Below are 23,998 nucleotides of genomic sequence, written 5' to 3' on the forward strand. Positions count from 1 at the left end.
TACCTTCTCCTCCGAGTCCCCCGGCTGGCAGGTGATCACGCCATCTCTCGAGCCGCCGGCAAAGGTTGCCTTACAGTTGGCAAGCCACTGTTGTCGGAGAAAGAGAGACGGGATGTGAGTAGATCCACAGACGTCCCAAGAACATAACACTCAGGAGTCTGTCAGGACACATCGACCATGCTTCTAACAAGAGTAAACACAAGTTTTCTGGAATGACTTTTACTAAAGGACCCTATTTGAAAGGCTAAAGATTAGCTGAAATTAAAATACAAGTTCTTTAAAAAAACAAAACAAAACAAAAAAACAAAAAAGAAAAATGCAGGCTAGAGAGATGGCTCAGAGGTTAAGAGCACTGGCTGCTCTTCCAAAGGTCCTGAGTTCAATTCCCAGCAACCACATAGTGGCTCACAACCATCTATAATGTGATCTGATGCCCTCTTCTGGCCTGCAGCTGGACATGCAGGCTGAACACATATACAGAAAATAAATAAATAAATCTTAAAAAAATAAAAATAAAAATAAAAAGGAATTCTCTTTTAGATTCACTTATTTTTATTTTATGTGTTTTTTGTCTGCACATGTACATGCAAGCCTGGTGCCTGTAAGCCAGAAGAGGGCGTCAGATCCCCTGGAACTGGAGTTAGAGATGGTTGTGAGCAATCATGTGGGTGCTGGGAACCAACCCGGGTCCTGTGCGCGAGCAGCCAGTGCTATGAACTGCTATGCCACTCTCCCGCCCCTTAAAATAAAATTTCATGACCAGATGTGATTGTTCACGCCCTTAATCCTAGCACTTGGGAGATAGAGGTAGGCAGATCTCTTTGAATTTGAGGCCAGCATGGTCTATATAGCAAGCCGTAGGCCAGCCAGGCCTACATAGTGAGACCCTGTCTCAAAAACCCTCCGCCAAAACATAATTTCAAGAATACACTATATTGCCTTGGAGAACTGTTTTTCCTGGATCATTGCTGACTTAGGTCTGGGCCTGCTCAGGCTACTCACGACACCCACAGGAGCACTCACAGCTGGGCTCTTTCAGTTGTGACTGACTGCCATGCACAGAAACCCAGGCTCACCGAGAGGGCGGCTTCTTTCCTGTTGTTGTACGTGTCCAGATACTCTTGCAGTTCCAACACGCTGAACTTCAGTTTGTCCAGGAGCCCACAGGAAAGGAGCTAAAGAGAGGAAAAGGGTTTGCTTTAAAAACCGCTGGAGAGCTGGGCGCAGTGTGGGCGCCTATATTCTCAGCACTTGGGAGGCAGAGGCAGGCGGATCACTGCGAGTTCGAGGCCAGCCTGGTCTACAAAGTGAGTCCAGCACAGCCAAGACTACACAGAGAGACCCTGTCTTGGGAAAAGAAAACATGATGAAAATAAGAACAGGAAGGTCTGGCTATCCTACTAGAAAAGAAGTAGATGTGGAAGCAGGTGACTAACTTGGCTTCACTTTGGCTGGACCTGGAAACTAGTTTATAATTCAAGTCGTCTATTGGAAATCTATGTTAAGATTTGATATTCATTTGGTGCATGTCTCTATTATCATTATTGTAATATTTCATATTTTGTTATGGAAGACAGACCAGCAAAGAGATCTGCAAGCTTTTTGTGTTTGCATTTAATTTCTTTCTTACTTTTTGGTTTTTTCGAGACTGGGTCTCTCTGTGTAGCCTTGGCTGTCCTGGACTCATTTGGTAGACCAGGCTGGCCTCGAACTCAGTGATCCACCTGCCTCTGCCTCCCGAGTGCTGGGATTACAGGCGTGCACCAGCACACCTGGCTGCATTTAATTTGAAGATAGAATTACTTTTCAATTTGTATTCCTTGCTGAGACACCAATCAGGCAGCTAGAAAGACTGGCTTTGTAGAAATAAAATTTCAAGGCATGTAGGGGACCTGTCTGTAAACCTGGAAACTTGTGGGGCTGTGTCTGGAAAAGACAACTTCATTAGGTCTTCATTAGGTCACAGGCACTGGTAGACAGGCACACACACACTAGCCTGTGTGATGTCCTGGATGTGATGTGGGAAGGTCATGGGTAACCCCTCTGTGTCCCCCCCAAACCGCCCCCCCCCCGCTGCCCGCCTTCACAGCGCTAGCCAGTGCACCAAGTTCTCTTCATAAAATCATGACTCCCTAATGACCTCTGCAGGGCCACACAGTCATGCACAGTTTGCAGAGGTACCGGGGCCATGCAAGGAGCGCAGTGGCAGGTTGTTCTGAATGCTCTGAAGCGCCGAGCCTGGGACAGCAATGCTCACTGGCTGCTCTGGAGGCAGCCCCAGACCTTCAAGAGTCATGTCACACAATTCTACTATGCCACAGCCTTGGAGGCATCTTTAAAATGGGCCAATGAGCTGGCTTGAGTTTGATCCCTGGAACCCATGGCGGAAGGCGAGAAGGAAGTCCCTAAAGTTGTCCTCCGACCTCCACACATGAGCATGTATGCACCCTCATGTGCATGCATACACAGGTGCGTGAGTGTACATATACATTCACACACAGAGAGACACACACACACACTCTCACACACATAGACACACACTCTCACAGAGACACACATACAATCACACAAACACTCTTACACACAGAAACAGACAGACACACACACAGACACATACTCACACACACATAGACACATACTAACAGAGAAACACACATACTCACACAAACACATACACAGAGACAGACAGACACACACACACTCACAGAGAGACACACATATTCACACTCACACAAACACTCACACAGAGACAGACAGATGGACATACACACACACACACACACACTAATAATAAACCCCTACACAAACACACTACCCTTCCAAAGCAGGCAAGTGTACTCACAGTCTCAGCGTCCACAAACAGAGTAGGGCACTCAGAGCAGGAGGTTAGCATCTGGGACGAGCTGACAAATTTGGACCCGATTCCCCGGAGGTTATCTCCAAGGTAGCTGGCGGCATCGCAGGTTAGGAAGCAGAACCTCTTTTGAATATTCTGGAAGGCATGAAAGAGATCAGTCACAAAAGCCAAGCTCAACTTTTACACTGGAAAATAAATATGGCTTTTGTGTGTGTATGTGGCAGAACTTCCAAATAACATGGGGCATGGTGGTGCAAACCTGTAGTCAAGGACTTGGGAGGCAGAGGCAGAGACAAGGCCAGCCTGTGTCTCAAAAAATAAGTTAATAAAGTGAGGTTAGAGAGCCGGCCAGCAGTTAAGAGAGCGTGTGTGCCGCTCTTGCTGAGGACCCAGCTCCAGGGGATCCAGAGGGAACCGATGGCAACACAGTGAAAGCTGTATATGATAAACCCACAGGCAGCTCCATCCTCAATGGAGGAAAACTCAGGGCCGTGCTGTTACAATTGGGAAGGGTTAGGTAGCAGCCCCATTTTGTTTTCAATACAGCGCTTGAAGCACTAGCCAGAGCGATACAACAACAACAACAAAAAAGAAAGTTAAAGGGGTACAAATAGGAAAAGAAATAGTCAAACAAGCCGGGCAGTGGTGTCGCACACTTGTAAGGCAGAAGTGTGGCCTGGGAGGCAGAAGCTGGCCTGGTCTACAAAGTGAGTCCAGGACAGTCAAGGCTACAGAGAGAAACCCTGTGTCAAAAAAACAAAAAAAACAAAAAATAAACAAAACAAAAAACAAAGAAATACTCAAACTACCCCTATTTGCAGATGATATTTTAAGAGATATATAAGAGACCCCAAAATTTCTATCAGAAAACTAGAAATGATCAACACTTTTAGCAAAGAAATACTAAAATTCACATGCAACCTGAAGAGACCTCAGACTTCCAAAGCAATCCTGAGCAAAATAACAATGCTGCAGGGATTACCAGTCCAGATCTGGAGCTGTGTGACAGAGCTACAGTAATACAGACAGGAGGATCGATGGAACAGAACAGCGTGAACACGTGTAACTAGAGCCATCTGATATTTACACAGAGGGCAAGACATATACTGGGCAAACATGGCATCTTCACAAACGCTGCTGGGAAAACTAGGCGTCCACATGCAGGAGAATGAATGTGTAGGGGCAAAATTAATGCCATGTCCTTTATGTAATTTATATTCTGCATTTAATACCATGTTCTGTATGAGAACCTGTCCTCCAGGTGACTTCACTTCGTCCTGTGTTCCGGGAATGACCACGTACTGGTGTAAACTAGACCTGTCAGCAGCCTCCAGAAACTCCACGGGAGCAATTAGATACAATTAAATTCCACTGTCAACGGGCCTTACAGCTACCCCACCCGGCCAGGAAAAACTGCCTTACAGGCCCCCCCCCCAACACCTGCGAAGGCGGAAGATCCCACATTCCAAATACACCCTTATTCTTAGCCAATCAGTTTGTAGAGCAATTATAGCGCTGTTGCTGAAGTCGGCCTTTGCTAGGGTATAAGAACACTATGGCCTTGCTGTTGAGGGTCACCTGTGTGCAGGTGGACCCCAGTGCACTTTTGCATCGCCCCGGTCTCTGTCTCTCATTTGTTGCTTTCTGATAGAGACTCTCTTAATCAGAGTTTTACAAATGAGATCCACATCTACCCCCACATACACAACCCCAAACGGCCCCACGACACTGACGTGAAGCCCAACCTGCTGCGAGTGGTAGGAGACACAGGCAGCGCCCAAGGCACAGCTAGGAAAGGCCTTTCTGCACAGGACAGGATCTGCCCAGGAACCGAAGCCAGCAACCGACAACTGCGACCTCACAAAAAAACCCAAGAAGCTTCCTCACAGCCAAGGAAACAACCGAGGGAAGAGGCAGCCCACAGAGCGGAGAGCATCCTTGCCAGCTTTCCATCTGACCCGGAATTACTATTCAAGAGTGTACCGAGGACTAACACCAAACAAACCGACGAGTCAAGAAAGAAATGATCCAGCCACAGTGGCGCACGCACTTAATCCCAGCGCTCAGGGAGGCAGAGGCAGCGGAGCTCTGTGAGTTCAAGGCCAGCCTGGTTTACAAAGGGAGGCCAGGACAGCCAGGGATACACAGAGAAACCCTGTCTCAAACAAAACAAAAACAACAAAAAAGAAAGAAAGAAAGAAAGAAAGAAAGAAAGAAAGAAAGAAAGAAAGAAAGAAATGACACAATTAACAAGAACTATGAAACTGAATAGGGAGTTTAAAAGATTTATTTATCTGGGCTGGAGAGATGGCTCAGCGGTTAAGAGCACTGCCTGCTCTTCCAAAGGACCCCGGTTCAATTCCCAGCAACCACATGGCAGCTCACTCCTGTCTATAACTCCAAGATCTGACATTCTCACACCAACACACATATATTAAAATTAAATAAAAATATTTTTTAGAAAAGATTTATTTATCCATTATGTAGACAATATTCTGCCTGCATGTACGCCTGCATGCCAGAAGAGGGCACCAGCACTAATATAGATGGTTGTGAGCCACCATGTGGTTCCTGGGACTGGAACTCAGGACCTTTGGAAGAGCAGGCAGTGCTCTTAATCTCTGAGCCATCTCTCCAGCTCCAGGGAGTTCTTTTTTTGTTTGTTTGTTTTGTTTTTCAAGACAAGGTTTCTCTGTGTAGCCTTGGCTGTCCTGGACTCACTTTGTAGACCAGGCTAGCCTCAAACTCACAGGATTCCACCTGCCTCTGCCTCCCAAGTGCTGGGATTAAAGGCGTGCACCACCACCGCCCGACTTCCAGGGAGTTCTTAAAAGAAACAAAAATGCCTAAGAAATATCTTAGGTGTCTAACAGCCTTCATAATTAAGGAAATATACATAAAATGGCTTCGGTATTTCATCTTAAGCCAGCTAGGATGGCAAAACTCAAGAAAACAACAAATGCTGGTGAGGAAAGGGGAAGACGCATGTATTGCTTGTGGAACTGCTAACTGCTGCAGCCACTCAGAATCAATGGGGAGAAGTTCCAAAAAGCTAAAAGTAGACCTACCACACGACTCAGCTCCACCACCCTGTGGCGCATGCTTACAGGAACCAGCATCGCCTGCACAGAGGCCTGCTCAGCCATGATGACCCGGCTCTACCACCCTGTGGCACATGCTCACAGGAACCAGCATCGCCTGCACAGAGGCCTGCTCAGCCATGATGACCTGGCTCTACCACCCTGTGGCGCATGCCCACAGGAACCTGCTCAGTCCTGCACAGAGGCCTGCTCAGCCATGATGACCTGGCTCTACCACCCTGTGGCGCATGCTCACAGGAACCTGCTCAGTCCTGCACAGAGGCCTGCTCAGCCATGATGACCCAGCCCTACCACCCTGTGGTGCGTGCCCACAGGAACCTGCATCCTCCCGCACAGAGGCCTGCTCAGCCATGATGACCCGGCTCTACCACCCTGTGGCGCATGCCCACAGGAACCTGCTCAGTCCTGCTCATTGCTGATCCAGTCATAACAGCTGAGAACGGAGACAACTTAAATGCACACTGAAAATGGGGCACAGACACACCATTCACGTACGGCCATGGTGTGTGCCTGTGCTAGTCAGCTGTAAAGGAAAGTGGGTGGAAGCAGAAAATGTTACACCACAGATAAGTGTAGTTCTCAGCCCTCGTCAAAGAGCCTTCTCTCCCCAGAAGATGGAGACCATCGCAGAAATTCACAATTGGTCAAAATGCTGCAAACAACTGACTGTGGGCGCCCACTCTTGGTTGCTTTGCTACAACACAGCCTCTACACCTGAGGCCCAGGGAGCATCATGGGAAAGGGGGCGGGGCAGGGTAATAACCAGAACCCCAGGACACCTGCTATGAGACAGTGTCTTCTCCGTATGCTGGGGAATCTGTGCTCATGAGATCGCAACAGTATGATCACCTAAGCAAGACACACACAAAGGTGACACCAACTGACATGGCAATTATATCAGGAAAAAAAAAATCTCACAAGGCTCCACCCTCAGATGAAGAGCTACAGGCAGCCAAGGGCTGCTAGGAGAGGAAAAAGCAATCTTTTCCAGGGGTGAGCCTCCACCTCCCCTAGGTTATCCAATCCCAAATGTTCAGCCCTAAACACATAGATTTCTGAGCAGCACTAAACAAATTCAGCAGATTGTGTGTGTGTGTGTGTATATATATATATACAAGTCACAGGGAGCAAGCCATCGAGCAGTGCTCCCCCACCATCTCTGCCTCCGTGCCTGCCTTGTCTTCCCTCAAGGACTGGCTGTAAGCTGTAAGTCAAACTAACCAATTCTTCTCTAGGTTGCTTCTGGTCAGTGTTTATTTTTGTTTGGTTTTCCGAGACAGGGTTTCTCTGTGTTGCCCTGGCTGTCCTGGACTCGCTTTGTAGACCAGGCTGGCCTTGAACTCAGAGATCCACCTACCTCTGCCTACTGAGTGCTGGGATTAAACGGGTGTGCTACCATGCCCGGCTGCCATGGTTTCTTATCACTGAGCACTGAGAATGTCAACAGAATACAGAGTGGCAGAGACAAGAGGTCCTTTTACAGCTGCTGATCTGAAATCACTAGCGTTCAGCATCTTCATAAAGGTGAGGCAGTACGACATAGATAGAAACAGTAGGTAGAGCAACTGGTCTCTAGAAAACAGAATAGCTCCAAGATCCTAGAGGGGCAACAACCCCCTCAGAAGCCAGTCTTCAGGATGCTTCGTGAGCCCATACCTTAAACAGAGAGGAGAACACGTGAAATGTGTACACAGCACAGGAGCCGTCCGAGTCACACATGAGCTGGTTAATGTGGCTGCGCCAGGCCTCCTCAGCGTCGTCACAGGCGGCGGGTTGAAAGGCAGCAAGGATGGCCGAGAAGAAGGGCGAGGGAGGGGGAGACACACCCCTGTCGCCTTCTCCAAAGCTGGAAAACATGGAAGCCACAACATCAGAAAGTGACAGCCTTGGGCTGGAGGGATGGCTCCGTGGTGAAGAACATTGGCTGCTCTTCCAGAGGACCTGGGTTCAATCCCTGGCACCCACATGGCCGCTCACAACTGTCTATAACCCCAGTACCAGGAGATCTGACACCCTCACATAGACGCACGTGCAGGCAAAACACCAATGTGCATTAGATAAAAATAAATTTAAAAATCGAAGTTTTAAAAAAGTGACAGCTTGCTGGGTGTGGTGTTGCATGCTTTCAATCCCCAGCAGAGGCCAAGGCAGGTGGATCTCTGAGTTTGAGGACAGCCTGGTCTACAAAGCGAGTCCAGGACAGCCAAGGCTACACAGAGAAACCTTGTCTTGGGGGGGGGGCAGGGGGAAGTGGCAGCTTCTAGTACCCAGCTGTGCAAATTCTACCCTTGCGTGTGAGTCTGGCGAGGTGGCCCATTGGGTCCTTTCCCTTCAAGGGCCATCTGAGGATTTGGTTTTCACTACAGGTCTCTGAGATCTTTTGGTTCCTAGGAAATAGCTCTATCTTGAGCACATCCCTCCTTTTTTTTTTTTTTTTTTTGATTGGGGTGGTGGTGGTTTGAGACTGGATCTCACTGTATAGTCCTGGCTGCCCTGGAACTCACTATGTAGACCAGGCTAGCCTTAAACTCACAGCAATCCACCTGCCTCTGGCTCCTGAGTGCTCCTACCATGGCTGGCTGAGTCCTGAATTTCTAATTCTTTCGGCGGTATTTGTCCCATGCTTCAGGAGGGGTGTGATTTCGCATACAGTTGACACTTGGAATTCTGGGGAGTCTTATACATGCCAGAGCCCCGGGGAGGGGCCCGACAGGTGCTCTGCAGAGGTGGCTGATGCTTCCCCGGCTGCTGTTGAACTTGCTACTGCTGGGTTGCTGGACATTCTGACAACCAAGATTGGACCTGCCCCTAGGAACCTGAGGCCCCTAATAACCAGGAAGTATCTAAAGAGGTCTACACCCCTTTTCCCTTCTAACTAGTGTTTCTCTCCTACCTAGTGTTTGGAGGCCGGAAGGGATTAGGGTGGGGTCAGGGTTGGAAGGGTGGTGGGCATAAGAACCCAATAAAGCAGCCCCCCCAAAAGTATGTCTGCACACCATTACTATCCTTCCACACTTTGCATTCAGAGACACCCTAACCCAACTTTGGCTTCGTCAAACTTGTCCCTGATGCACACGGACGATGAATACATGGGTGTGAGCCCTCAGAAAACTAAGGTAGGGGGAGGTCAGAAAGGAATGAAAGAGAAAAGGAAAGTGAGGAAGAGAGACTGGGAAGAAGGCGAGAGAAGTCCCCTTCTTTTCCTGGTATCCCCTCGGCCTTGTCCTTTGATGGTTACTCGTCCTTTGTCTAGCCGTTGGCTTGTACTTAGCTCCTATTTTCAGCATTCACAGATGTAAGCATGGCATTTCAACTTTATCCTGAAGTTTATCCAAACAGCATTATAGCTTGTGACTTTTCGCAGATGCTGAATTGGTGCAAGGTGTTTTCATCTATCTTGCCTTCCCTTTGTGTTTAAGTGGATACTTTCAGAGGCATCAGCCACCAGGTTGGAAGGCACCCACCCAGTTAGAGAGCAGTAACTTAGCTTGTAGACAGCCTCCTTTGCATGTCTTTCAACTCTAAATGGCAAGCTTTGCCCACATCTTGCCCATCTTCCAAGCCTCATGGCCCCTGGGCCTTTTTTTTTTTTTTTTTTTTTTTTTTTTGGCTTTTCATGTTGCTCTCTGGGTCTATAAATCCTTAGTCCTTTGAAAGCCCCCATCGGGTTGATGACTGCATCTCAGTGAGGCCTGGCCGCAGTGTGAGCACGCGTAGCTAGTGAGTGGCGCAGGCACCCACACAAGGTGCCGCGCATCCCTGGCACCCATTTCACTGAGGGCTGCTTGCCTTGCAAGAGTGTACTGGTCCAGGCCCCGGTTGCCTTTCTCCTCTGCCTCAGTCATATCCAGGCTGAGGCTGTCGCTGCATTCAAAAGCTGCTGGGAGCTCATTGATGGAACTCGAAAGATCATCTTCGTGCACAGTGGTGTCCTCCTCTTCGGGGACTGCTTCGGCCTGCAGTGACAAAAATTTAAACCTCAATGTATAATAAGGCAAGCGCCTTTAATCCCCAGCACCCGGGAGGCAGAGGCAGGTGGGTCGCTGTGAGTTCAAGGCCAGCCTGGTCTACAAAGTGAGTCCAGGACAGATAAGGCTACATAGAGAAACCCTGTCTCAAAACACAAAAACAAAAACAAAAACCAAATAAATAAATAAAAGAGTGGATTTAGAAATCCTTGGAGGTACCCTTCCTATATTGTCTTCCTTTTCGTCTCTTCCATCTTGCCCCTCCCATAATTACCCCTAAGGGGCTCGGCAGCTTATCATGTTTGATCTGTGCTTGTAGTGTAGAAATGCTAACTTTCATATGGTCAGAGACACACCTCCTCTTCCCTGTCCAGCTTCTATGTTTACAGATTAGCAACCTCTGCTTCAAGTACAAAGTATTTGCTCAATGTCAGGTTGGGTATCAGGGTTAGAGCTGGAAGAGAAGAGATTGCCTCTGCATCCCTAAGAACTTGGCACCCCCAGAATCGATGATGTGTACGTGCGCTAATGCCTGGACCAGTCCCTGCAGACCCACCTCACAAGACCACTGTAGTTTTAAAAACTAGAAAGAAAGCCAGGCGGTGATGGTGCACACCTTTAATCCCAGCACTTGGGAGGTAGAGGCAGGGGGATCTCTGAGTTTAAGGACAGCCTGGGCTGCACAGAAAACCTCCGGGTCTTGGGGGAAAAATATCTAGAAAGCCAGACTCAGATAAACTTTCATTTTCCAGCCCCAGCCTTGGAGACAGGCATTGTTCTCCAATAGAAGAACAGCACTCTTCCAGACCTTGTCTCCAACAGAAATTCCCTTTTCCAATAAAGGCTAGAATGTAGACACATCGGTGCATGGCAGGGCATGTGGGGGAGAGCCTGCAGTGCGCTTGTGCTGGGGTGACAGGCTTTCTCCATCTCGTTCACTGCATGTAGCTTTCTCCTTGCTACCCTCAGGGCAGTGGCTGAGGTGAGTGTGGCTTCCACTGTGTCACAGTGTGTGCAATCAACAGTGACTGCTAGAGTAACCGCTCTAGGGCAGGCAGATCTTGGAGGCACAGAGAGACAGAGAAAGTCAAATGGAAAAAGAGGCTGGGCTTGAGCTGAGGCCAGGAGGAGAAGTCAACAGGAGAACAGTCTGTTCTGCTAGAGGAAGGAAGGCGACTGGGCCACACCTCACAAAAGCAGAGGAAGGAAACATGTACGTGCTTCTCTGAGTCATCTTAAGACAGAAGCAAAACCAAGGTGAAACAGAATGTCTGTGAATTAGACCTTCATCATGGGCTAACATCTGGCTACTGGGAATTAGACCTTAATCATGGGCTAACATCTGGCTACTTGGAATTAGACCTTCATCATGGGCTAACATCTGGCTACTGGGAATTAGACCTTCATCACGGGCTAACATCTGGCTACTGGGTTACAGTACTCTTGAGCTTAGGAGTAATGAGCAGAAACGAGCAGGAATGTTAGAGAAGACAGGATAACTCCTGTCTTTGGAGGTGCCGAGTTCTAATGGGTGAATCTATGATTTCTCTAACATCGTAAGTCTATCACAAACCACAGAATTTGGGCAATGAGAAAACAGAGATGTCTTTAGAAATGAGATCTAATGTTTTCTTGATAGAATTAGATTATTTCTCTTAAGCAAAATCTGTCTGTCTACCCATCCATCCACTCACCCACCATCTTACCTATTAGCGTTTAGGAGAAAAATGGAGACAGTGTACTCATGCTGAGAAACTACATGTGCTCAGCATGTTACATAGATTTTGTGATGTTTTCCCAAGTAATTTAACTTAAAATGTGTTAATCTTGGGATTCTAGTATTTTTGAATCTAGAACAAGGTTATGTTTAGGGGGCTTTATTTTTTTTTTTAATTTTAATTTTTTAGCTTGAAAAGGACATTTCTAACTTCTAGAATCCCAATTATATTCATTATTCTTCCTTTTGAGTTGGTGCAATCTTAGGAAAAAAAATTTTTTTTTTGAGACAGGGTCTCTGTGTTAGCTTTGAACTCAGAGAGATCTACCTGCCTCTGCCTCCCAAGTGCTGGGATTAAAGGCGTGCACCATTACACCTGGCTTTAGAAATAATTTTTATTTCAGCTGTAATATTTTTAGATAATTGCACCTTAGTGGTTGCTGTTGGTTTAAGGCATTCAGGGGTTTCTTGATTTCAGATCTGTTTTCAGTATACCATAAAATGGAAGAAAGTGTTGTTTTCTTTTAGGAGCCTCTCTCTCTCTCTCTCTCTCTCTCTCTCTCTCTCTCTCTCTCTCTCTCTCACACACACACACACACACACAGAGACACATTTACACATTTTCCCATTTTCTTTTTCAAAGTTGCAAAAACGATAGCCAAAATCAGGATCAGGAATAACTACTTCTATTCTAACAGTGACAGACTTTTGGCATTTCTAATATAAAGAATTAAAATTCTACACTAAAGGGCATATGTGTGGCTGGTTTTATGGGCAGGATATTTTCTGTGAGTTTTGACAAAATAAACCTTAAATGAAACACTCACAGATTTTTATTTTTAAAGCGAATCTTTTAAAATAAGGAAATTATATTTATTAGACAGGGAGTCTAGCTAGGAGAATTTTATGCAAATCTGGCTTAATTTCTATTGTTCACTAAAGGCCAGTGTTGAATCGCCTCCGGCTCCCACACAGGAAACAATTCCCCCCAGTGCACACAAACTCCTACCCTTTACTTAGCGTATTGTTTCATAAAAGCCAGCCCGCTCTCCCAGCCACAACCATCTCTCTCCACCACTTCGTTTTGCCATCATCGGTCAGCAGCCAAGTATTTCATTTTTTACAAAGGCCTCAGGCCAAATCTCTGAACCAAAGGGAGGCCTGCTCAAGTTTGTGAGCATAAGACAGCTTCGAAGCACAGCACGGCCTCTACCACTCCACCGAAGCCCCGAGGAAGAAAGTCCCTCCTCCAAGAAAGAATTCATAACTGGGATTTTTTTTTCCCTTTTCCCCACCCCCTTGAGGAAACTACAATAAAATTCCACAAATCTCTTCACCTTTGACCCCTCTGAAATCTGCAGGTTATTTACATCAGGCAAGGAAGCCCCGAAGCTGGCCATTCTAGAGCTGAAGGAAGGGGGCTCGGTGGGCGTGGGGTCACAGGCAGTGCCGAGCAGTTCCATAGGGTTGGCCTCCTCGGAGGGGGAGAGATTCATGATCTGTTTAGAAAGCAAAGGAGAGAAAACGTGATGCCAAGTTCCTGTCCAAAGAACGCCGACTCCCCAGTTGTTCGTTGAGGGGAATACTTTTTCTAAGTTCTACATATGTCGTTGCTATTGGACCATCAACACAGCAGTGGGCAACACAGGATGAAGCTGCCGCCCCCTGTGCCCCCCAGCACCAGGTGCCACCTACTGAGACGAGGTTACTTAGACACCACCTGGACTGGACGCTCTGAGTTCAGTTCAGCAGCCACGGAAAGTTTATTTAGCTGGACACAAAACTCCCAAATTGATCTAAAAAAAAAACCAAAAAACCAAACCGACCCCGAGGCTACTCATACCCAGCGGGAGCGCCCCTACTCACGAGGTCTGAATGCTCCAGGATCTGGCTGGCTGTGAGGTCCTCCTCCTCGGATGACTCATCGGAATCCTCGTGGCTCATTTTATTTAGGCTGGGAGTGCTCCTTGACAGTTGGCGCTCCTCCAGGATCTGCATGTCGCACTTGTCCAGGCTGTCCAGGGAGCGCCTGCGCACTCCCCAGTTGAAGTTGTCCATGCTCTCCCCCTGAAATCACACCACAGCGGGCTTGTCACGCGCCAGTCCTCCCGGCACACACACCTGCACACAGTCAGTCAACAACACCCCTCCACCCCCGCCTCTAAGGGACGCACTCAGCACCAACTCGAGGCGACAAAAGGCCAGAGGTTTCTCTGTGAATATGCATTATCTCACAAGAGGAACTGAAGGCTCCCTTCAGTGGGCTTTTTCTTTCTTTCTTTCTTTCTTTCTTTCTTTCTTTCTTTCTTTCTTTCTTTTTTTGTTTTTTTGTTTTTGTTTTTGGAAACAAGGTGTCATTGTGTAGCCTAGAACTCACTTTGTAGACAAGGCTGCCCTCCAACTCACAGATCTCTCTCTCTCTCTCTCTCTCTCTCTCTCTGTCCCTCTTCCTCCTCCCTCCCTCTCTCCCAAGTGCTGGGATTAAAGCCATGCACCACCAATACCCAGCACGAAGTGTGTATATATATACACACACACATACATACATACATACACACATACATATTAAGTCAATTTTGGTAAACCCTAGAAATTTTTCTGTCCAAAAAAGTGGAGACTATTAAATAACTTTTCAAATTTGTGTACCCTCCCCTCCCTGACTAGCCCCTGTTGAGTTAAGAGTTTTCCGAAGGAGAAATAAATATGCCTGAAGCACATTCCAGAATCCCTCCGTTATCAAGCAGAAGAGCATTAGGTAAACACCCCAACTGTTCGGCCACAGCACATTTCACAGATCAAATGCAGAGTTAAAGGCTGTGCGAGCCGGACAAAGTTTGGCAGACCATGCACTACTCGGAAGCCACATCTTGGCTTTTGCTTAAGGCTCATCTTTAGACTGTCCCAAGCTGGGAAGTGGTTAGATTTATTGTCTTAGCGTCACAGATGTCCTAGCTGGACAAGAAAGCACTACAGCCTGGGGCCGTATATGGCAGGGCTTCTCTACAGAGCACCAGCTAACAGCTTTTTTTTTTTTTTTCCTACAGAAATAAATATGGGGTTTGTGTTTCTGTCTCTTAAAATAAGGCCAAAGGGAGATATCCACTCTGATGATACATTTTAATCTAAACAAAAAGGTCACCTGAATAAGCATTCTGTCTCATTAAGGGGTCATTTGAAACTTCTGATGAGAGGTCAGCGAGCGGCTTACTGAGCATTAAATACGGTGAGCAGGAGGCTTATTTTTCCTCCTCTGGCTCAAGTCACAGACCTCACCTCAGTGTCATCACATGTTGCCATAGCTTGTCCAAGCCCTGCTTTGGTCATTTGTTGGGGGAGAGAGCAACACGTCACTCCAGATAGAGAAATCGTTACTGTCATCTGACCCTGTTATGGTATTTGAAAGGATTTATTTACTTTGATTTTATGTGTGTGAGTGTTTGCCTGAGTATATGTGTGTGCACCACGTGCATTCCGTGTGCAGCGGTCCCCTGAAGTGATCTGCAGATGCCGGTGAGCTGCTGTGTGCTGGGAACTGAACCCGAGTCTGAATTCATGTCTTTCTAGTAAATGGGTTGGGCTTCCGTAATGTGAAGTGTTTCCAAAAATCCCAATTTTTTTGAGCACCATTATGGGGTTCCCCAAGTGGAAAATTCCACGGCACAGGTCACCGTCAAAACCCAGGACCCCTAAAAATGCCCTATAAAATTACCTTTAGGCTAAAGGCAGAAGAGAGAAAAGTGAATTTAGCAATTAGACTCGGGTCTCATCCTCAAGAAACTTCGGTGTATTGTGTGTATGCAAATATTTCAAAATAAATAAGTGTAAAGTAGTTCTAGTCCCAAGCATTCTGGGTAACGGGACTCAACCTGCACCTGTTTCCCCGAGGCAGCTGTGAAAAATTACCAACAAATAATTTAGTGTTTTCCTTCCTGGTAGGAACAGTTTGAAGGCTTAAAGCAGTGGTAATATGAAACACAATGTCTAAGAGCCAAAGGTTTCGAAAGGAAAGAGACATGTAATTTGTGAGGACAGGGACAAAATAAAGAAATGAGAAGGTGAAGATCCTGGGAGAAATATATAAATAAATACAAACTCACAATGCTAAGTTGTCTTACACCAAATGAACACACGGACAATGCTAAGTTGTCTTACTCCAAATGAACACATGGGGTTGGGAAGCCACTGGAGGTCTCCTCCATCGGCCTGAGCCTGTAGCATCACAGGGTGTCTAAGGTAACAGGCTACACTGGGCACAGATGTTCAGGAAACCCTGACCCAGGCACACCCGAACCCACTGAGCGAGAGAACGGAGAGGCACAGAAAACGTCCGTCTCCACAGAGGAGGTAACAGCTCCATCCCAGGAGAATGTGTTGAAATTATTTCCCTGGTGGTAGCTGAGGGCATGAGATGAAGAGGGTGATGGTCTAGCCCCAGGTAACGTCACAGGAAGGGCTAAGGGTGTAGCTAAGGGTCGAACGAATGCTTTGCATTGTTAACAGTTCTTAGGTTCTATTTGTAGTGCACAGAACAAAAATCTATAGTGGGTTAAAGTCAGCCCAGATTTCTTTCTCCTTCCTTCCTTCCTTTTTCTTTTTTCTGAGACAGGGTTTCTCTGTGTAACCCTGGCTGTCCCGGACTCTCTTTGTAGACCAGGCTGGCCTCGAACTCACAGAGATCCGCCTCCCTGAGTACTGGGATTATTGTGTTTTATTACTGTTTTTATTTTATGTGCATACATGCTTTGTCTGCAGGTGTGCTTGTGAGTGACATGTGTGCTGTGCCACTGGAGGCCAGGAGAGGGAGTAAGGGCCCCTAGAACTGGAGTTACACATCGCTGTGAGCTGCCGTGTGGGTGCTAGGAAATGAACTTGGATGCCCTGTAAGAGAGCTGGTGCTCTTAGCCACTGAGCTGTCTTTCCGGCCCTCAGCCCAGCTTTCTCAGCATGGCACCATACACTCGGTGGGAGCCACCCATCCTGTCTCTCCGCCAAATGCCCAATTTGAACCTTATGTTACATACAAGGTAAAAAGCCAAAAACCTTGTTAATTTACGATGCCAGATTATGCGTGTGAAAATATAGAGGGTGGGTAAGTATTTCAGATGGACCATTTGCACATATAATAATCAAATTTAAATGTAACACCCAGAATTTATACTGAAATAATAGAGTATTAACAAATATCCTAGAAATGCCAAAAGTAATATTCTTGAAATTATTTAAAATGAAACCATGTTTAAATTTATTATATTTTATTATTGTTATTGTGCTGGGAACTGAACTAGGTCTTTTTTTTCCTTTCCTTTCCTTTTCTTTCTTTCTTTTTTTTTTTTTTTGGTTTTTCAAGACAAGAGTTTCTCTGTGTACTCTGTGTAGCCTTGGCTGTCCTGAACTCACTTTGTAGACCAGGCTGGTCTTGAACTCACAGCAATCCGCCTGCCTCTGCCTCCCAATGCTGGGGTTAAAGGCGTGCGCCACCATGCCCGGCTGAACTAGGTCTTTGTGCATGCTAAGAAAACACTCTACTATTGAGCTCTACCCCTAGTCCCTCCAAAAAAATTGTTATGAAATACATATCTCTAAATGAAGCGATTTAGAGTGGGTTCTAAGGTGACAGTGTCAAGGGTCAGCTTGCCTGCCATGATGTTGCTTTAGGCCAGGTGCCAGGCCATCACCATTATCAGCACTGCTCTTTCTTACAGGACACCTGGTTTGGATGAAAACGTATCTAGTTGCCAGACAGTTAGCTAGCTTTGGATTCTCAGGAAAGGAAGTGGGTGTTGTTTGTTTGTTTGTTGTTTTTCCAGTAGTGCTGCGGATTGACCCTGGGCCTCACTCACGCTAAGCAGACAGTGTACATTTTCACCTGACCTCACCTTCTACAGAGTAACAAAGCTCCCCCTCGTGGGCCTGCCTCATCAGAAACAGTAGGGTGTCTACACACTCAGCATGTTCAAAGGCTTGTCTCCTCCCCAGAGGTGCAACCATCTCTTGAGCTCTCTTCCCGAACAAAGGCTAACAAAGTATTCTGTAGTTTAGAATATATTTGGGTATGAAAGCAGCGGCGGAGGCGGGCGGGGTGGGGTGGGGAGGCGAAAACCAAAAGCAAACCCCCCAAACCAACACACACACACACACACACACACACACACACACACACACACACTGGAGGGAAGCACTCCCGCTGTTATAGAAGTGCAACGGCACAATGCACCTGCCAGGGCACCTGGATTAAGAACAACAGTCTCTTACCTGAAGTTCCTGGGGAGCAGTTTGAATGGACAGAAAAACAAACAAAAGGACTATTTAAAATGATTGTACAAAGAACTCCAGTGCATTTTAGTTTTCACACAACAGCAACTAACAGTGTTAACAATATACTCTTCAGCAGACACAACTTTTACAAAGCGAAGGGAAATACACCTGAACTCCAAGGAGAAAGTCACTAGCCAAACGTCAGCGTTCCCACACAGCTTCCCCCACCCCCTGACCCCCACCCCACCCCACACCCCGCCCCTGGGGAGACGCCCAGGCTGAAGCAACGTGGTGAGCTAGCTTGCGGAAGCAGCTTCCTGCTTGCGAAGGTGTAGTTCCCTTTCATACCTGTTTATTTCCAATGTCTGAATATGAAAATGGTTAAGTGTCAATGAGAGAGGAAGAGAGGGGTCAGAAAGGGGCATCAGCTGATCCCACCTACGGAGCTAAAAGTGTTTGCGGTCACGATCTGTTTACCTCGGATGTGAAATAAATAGCACAGGGACATGGTGCCTTTCAAAGATCCCGCACACTCCAAGGGCAGAAACCCCGATGAGGGTTTTATTCAAGTTCCAGGAGCTACTTAATGTCAAGGGACAGACACAACGAAGCTCAGTTTTTGTTTGCTTCTTTGTTTTTGTTTTGTTAACCATGTTTTGGTGAAGAGGCCAGACGATGCTTACATCGTCTTTACCACTGGTCATTGGCCACTGGTGGGATGGTCCGGCTGATGGTGGGCGCCTGACACCGGGCTACTTGGTCTGTACAGGTCACCCGGCCCCTCATGCTAGGTCCATAGGCAGTTTTTATTACTCCCATTGGACCAAGGGACAGACATTCAAGATGACACTCAAAGGCTTCCATGTTGCTATGCTGTCAACATCTCAGTGTCTTTTATTTTAGTTCAGAAACTGGAAAACATCCTCAAAGGGTTCTGAGGCAGGGGTTGTCTGAGTTGACGAGGCTAACTTTGAACTCAGGAGACCTTCAAGAATCTGGAACTACAGATGTACACTCTATTTGGATAAATTTTCCATATTTTCTTGAGCTCCTTATACAATATATTAATCTTTGAAAATATTTATTTCATTTTACGCGTATGGAGTGTTTTGCCTGCATAGATATGCATGCACTATGCCCGGCAGTGCCCGCAGAGGCCAGCAGAGGGCGTGGGATCCCTGGAACTGGGGTTACTGGCCGGTGTGAGCCATGAGGTGGGTGCTGAGAACTGAACCCGAGTCCTCTAGAAGGGCAGATGGTGCTGTGAGCTGCCAAGCTACCTCTCTAGGTCTCTAACATCTTAATTTGAGGTGACGAGTACCTGAGGTGACTGTCAGTTGTCAGTTGCCTTTGGCCAGGACAGTACTGAGGCAATGACAGAGAAGGTCTGGTGTATATTATTTCTTGTCCTTGGAAAACAGTAGGGCCCCCCCCACCCCCAAGGGCTGGGATGAACCCCAAGGAGTCAACCCCTTAGACCTGTTAGGTAAGCATCCTGCCACTGAGCTAGCAGTTCTGAAGTTCTGTCTGATTCCCCCGCCAGGCCACTCTGTGTGCTGCTGTCCTGAGACTGGGACAGGAAAAGGATGCCTCCCTTGATAGGAGGTTTTCTTCCCTCCCTAGTTTAACTTTTAAAATGCAGAGGGTGCTGGCCTTGAACCCCCGGGCCTCAGAACAGCTCTAGGTCAGCTGCAGGCTCTAGGAGCCCTTGCCCGTAGCTGAGCACGCAGCTCTGGCTCCCAGCATTTCCAAAGAATGCAGGAGTGCAGGGTTCTGCATGATCACTTTGAAACAAGCTCCGTTGCGTCTAGTGGATGCCTTCTTGGTCACTAATTATGGTTAACAGAATCCCCTGCAACCCTCTCAAGTGGTCTGAGAACAGTTTAGGATGAAAATTAAGCAGACATTCATTCGAAGCTTGCCCCAGACAGTAGTATTTTTTTTTTCTTGAGATAGGGCCTCACTATGCAGCCGGGGATGTCCTGGAACACCAGGCTGGCCTCAATCCCAAGAGATCAGTGTCCCCAGTGCTGGGACTTAAGGTGTGTGCTACAGCAGGCAGCAGTACTCTTTTACTACGTGTGTGTGTGTGTTGTGTGTGTGTGTGTGTGTGTGTGTGTGTGTGTGTGTGTGTTGGAGATATAACCCAGGGTCTTTAGCACAGCAGGTAAAGTCTCTACCACTGACTAACAGGGCCAGTCTCAGCCAGTGCTTTTGGCACTTTTTTAGGGTGTCAGTGTGTTAGCTAGGGAAAGAATTCTATGTACTTGCGTCTCTCCTGCTGGGACAGGAATGCAGGGAAGACAAGGCCCTGGGAGGACTGGCCTCAACTAGACCTGAGTAGGTTGACCAGTAGTCACACTCTTTCAGGAAGCCGTGCGGACTCTCACGCGCCCTTTAGTTTACAGTTAAGTTAGGAGGCGCCAACCTACTGCAGGGCTATAGTAAACATCCTCTTTGGGCCTCTGACTGTAAGAACAGCACAAAGCCTCTTGGAACAGGGAGTGCATTTCATTGAATAGGAATTGGCCAATGCAGCCATAGGAGACACAGTCTCACCAATGAGGTGAGTTTTCATTCCCTAGAGGCAAACCGCTGCCTCTCCCTGGGAGCAGGCCCTGGGCTGTGGGAATGATTCGATTCTTCCTCCTCCCAGCCCCACAGAAAAGCATCTTATTACCCTGACAGCCATCCCAGACAAACAGATCTGCCCATGCCTGCCGGGACTTGAATGCAGCCGACCACCAACCAACCCAGCGCAGGGCAGCTGCCCAGCAGGTCTCTGTCTCATGCTTTCTATTGTATTGCAAGCTCTAATGATGTCATCAAACACAGCACGAGAATGATTGAGCCCTCAGGCTCTGATCTCTCGGGTGGCAAGGCAGGCTCTGAAGTAACTGATCATAGCCACTTTACAGTTGACATGAAATGGTTAGCATCTTTCGCCAGGTCCCATTGAACAGGCTTAGAAATGATGCGTTCCTGTGATTAAAAAAACAACAACAAACTCCCGCAGACTACACACACACAGTCTTTGTGTAGTTATTACGATTCAGATCTTTCCCATTTAAAAATAAGTTGGCAGCTTTGGCTGCGGGGCTCAGACAGGAAGGGTGCAGTAACTTCTGCAATAGCGAAGCAGCTGGGCTTTGCAGAAGTTTACGGCTTCCCAAGCAGAGACCTTGCTCCGGAGAAGGGCCAGGAGAGAAAGGGACAGTGTCTTGTTAGCCCAGGACAGGCCGAGCGGATGGCCGTGACAGAGAAGACACCGTACCTCTCCGTCCTCCAGCTCCACATCCAGGAAATCGAAGTCCCTGAACACCCTGAACTGCTGCTCGCTGTTGGTGTCGTCCATGTTGTCCTGCTCCCGGGTGCCGTCCTCGGACGACACCAGGCCTGTCTGATGCTCCGGCAGGTCCAGGTCCCCACACGAGGAGAAAATCACCTAGGAATCAAAAGAAACCTCCTCTGAGGAACTCACATCCCTTGGCTTGTTTGTGCAACAACGAGTGGTGGCCGCGGCTCCAGGAGGACGGCGTCTCCGGCACACACCTAATTCCTTAAGTGGGTATTTTTAGAATGTTTTTATTATTTATGTTGGACAGGTGCCTTTGGATTAAACTTGCAAACACTGGAGCTCTTACAGTACAAGAGCATTCTAGAGCTGAGTGGCTCTTAGTGGGGTGGTGGGACACTGTCTGCCTCCGTGTGTGTGTGTGTGTGTGTGTGTGTGTGTGTGTGTGTGTGTGTGTGTAACAGCTAAGCAAGTGTTCACAGACAAACTGGAACAGCTAAAATTTTCCACTTCCACTCTTTCTTGAGCTGACTGAGGTTAGAATTTTTGTACTGTCACATGTCAAATGTATATAAATAATGTGTTAAGGAGGACATCAAGATACGTTTTATTATAAAATAAACCCCGGGAACAAAGGATTTAACCCTTTGAGAGGTAAACCAAGAATCTGGAAGGATTAATAAAGAGCAGCCACATTTTTTTTATGAAACAAAATTTCAATGGGCAGCCTTGACTGTCCTGGACTCACTTTGTAGATCAGGCTGGCCTCGAACTCACAGCAATCTGCCTGCCTCTGCCTCACAAGTACTGGGATTAAAGGTGTGTGCCACCACGCCCAGCTGAGAAGTCATATTTTTAAGTTTAGGTTCATTTTGTTTTTGGGGGGTTTTAGTTTTTCAAGACAGGGCTTCTCTGTTATCCCTGGCTGTCCTGGACTTGCTTTGTTGACCAGACTGACCTCGAACTCACAGAGATCCACCTGCCTCTGCCTCCCCAAGTACTGAGATTACAGGTGTGGACCATGATGCCTGGCTATGTTTAGGTGCTTTTTATTTAGACATATTATTTTTTAATTAGTTAATTAACTGTTTGAGACAGGGTCTCGCCGTGTGTCCCAGTTGGCCTGGAATTCTCTGTGGAGATGAGGGTGTTCTTAAACTCAGAGATCTACCTGCCTCTGCTTCCTGAGTGCCGGGATTAATAGGTGAGCCGCCACTGCCACATGGTCTGTTTTGTTTGTTTTTTTGGCTTTTCAAGACAGGGTTTCTCTGTGCAGCCTTGGCTGTTCTAGAATTCACTTTGTAGACCAGGCTGGTCTTGAACTCACAGAGATCCGCCTGCCTCTGCTTCCCGAGTAGTAGGATTAAAGGTGTGCGCCACCACGCCCGTCTTTTGCCCTGGAACTCTTAATGTAGTCCACGCAGGCCTGGAACTCACCACGTAGCCCAGGCTGGCCTCCACCTCAGGAGGGTCCTCTTCACTCAGCCTCCTGATTACTAGGTTTAAAGGTGTAAACGCCTGGCTTAAAAGAACTTTGAAGGCCGGGCGGTGGTGGCGCACGCCTTTAATCCCAGCACTTGGGAGGCAGAGGCAGGTGGATCACTGTGAGTTCGAGGCCAGCCTGGTCTACGAAGTGAGTCCAGGACAGCCAAGGCTACACAGAGAAACCCTGCCTCAAAAAACAAAAACAAAAAAAGAAGAAACAAACAAACAAACAAAAGAACTTCGAAGAACTAATAATAAGCAAATGTCTTGCTAGCCAGTCTCTATTGAATACAGATATGAAATCAAAGCTTTCTTTTGTGAACTGAATTCTCTAAGTGAAAAAAAGGCGACATATGTGTTGGTGACTCTGCAAGAATGAATGACCAATCAGAACTTGATTATTGTGGGGAGTTGGAATGCTGCCAATCCAGAGGTAAAATCATGCTGGCCTATTTTTAATCCTATCTATTTATTTGTCCATTTGCTTATTTGTCTAATTTTTTGATTTTTTTTCCCACTGAGACAGAGTTTCTCTGTATAGCCTTGGCTGCCCTAGAACTCACTTTGTAGACCAGTGCTGGGATTACAGGCATGAGCCACCACCACTCAGCTATTTTTCGTCCTGTAACAGCCATTCTTTGCTGGCCTGTGAGTCTTACCTGTGTCCGTCTGATCAGTGAGCAAAACCTTTGAAACAGATTCTAAGCAGCCACTGGCTTCCACCAACCCAAGCTGCTAAGAACATTACAAGATGACATCTAGCCGCAGGGAGCCCACGCTTGCTGTAACATGCCTGCCCTCAGTATGTGTGTGTGTGTCCTGTTCATGCTGTAACATGCCTGCCCTCAGTGTGTGTGTGTATGTCCTGTTCATGCTGTAACATGCCTGCCCTCAGTGTGTGTGTGTGTGTGTGTGTGTGTGTCCTGTTCATGCTGTAACATGCCTGTCCTCAGTGTGTATGTGTGCATGTGTGTGTGTGTACGCGTGTGTATGTGTGTGTGTGTCCTGTTCATGCTACAACATGCCAGCCCTCAGTGTGTGTGTGTGTGTGTGTGTTTGTGTATGTCCTGTTCATTTGGCAAATGTCCTGAGTTCTAACTAGGAAAAGTTCCATGGTAGAAAACGTTAGTCAGGCCAACTTGAATCTGTGCTCCTAGGCCTCAGCCACTAAAATGTGGCCCAAGGGCTCAAGAAGAAAATGTCTTCATTCTTTTGTGGGGGAAGCTATGTGAGGCTCTGGTTTCTCTCTGCTGTGGGCCTCAGTGGCCTGAACGATGCCACTGGTGCCCCAAGCCCTCTGATCAGGAAGCCACACTACAA

The 23,998-nt window shown here is 47.3% G+C and overlaps 1 protein-coding gene across 3 annotated transcripts in view; it reads right to left on the reverse strand.

Moving 5' to 3' along the window:
- Window positions 1–23,998, reverse strand: part of FRY (FRY microtubule binding protein) — a 360,844-nt gene that overhangs the window by 22,234 nt on the left and 314,612 nt on the right. For all 3 annotated transcript variants that reach the window (XM_084763560.1, XM_084763561.1, XM_084763562.1), the window contains 8 exons: window positions 21,173–21,343; window positions 13,510–13,710; window positions 12,981–13,142; window positions 9,748–9,914; window positions 7,615–7,804; window positions 2,843–2,992; window positions 1,077–1,175; window positions 4–87 (listed from right to left, as the gene is read on the reverse strand). In XM_084763560.1, the coding sequence (XP_084619686.1) occupies window positions 4–87; window positions 1,077–1,175; window positions 2,843–2,992; window positions 7,615–7,804; window positions 9,748–9,914; window positions 12,981–13,142; window positions 13,510–13,710; window positions 21,173–21,343 (1,224 nt within the window). The remainder of the gene's footprint in view (window positions 1–3; window positions 88–1,076; window positions 1,176–2,842; window positions 2,993–7,614; window positions 7,805–9,747; window positions 9,915–12,980; window positions 13,143–13,509; window positions 13,711–21,172; window positions 21,344–23,998) is intronic.

Source organism: Acomys minous (assembly GCF_964271855.1).
Source record: "Acomys minous genome assembly, chromosome: 16".
Taxonomy (NCBI): Eukaryota; Metazoa; Chordata; class Mammalia; order Rodentia; family Muridae; genus Acomys; species Acomys minous.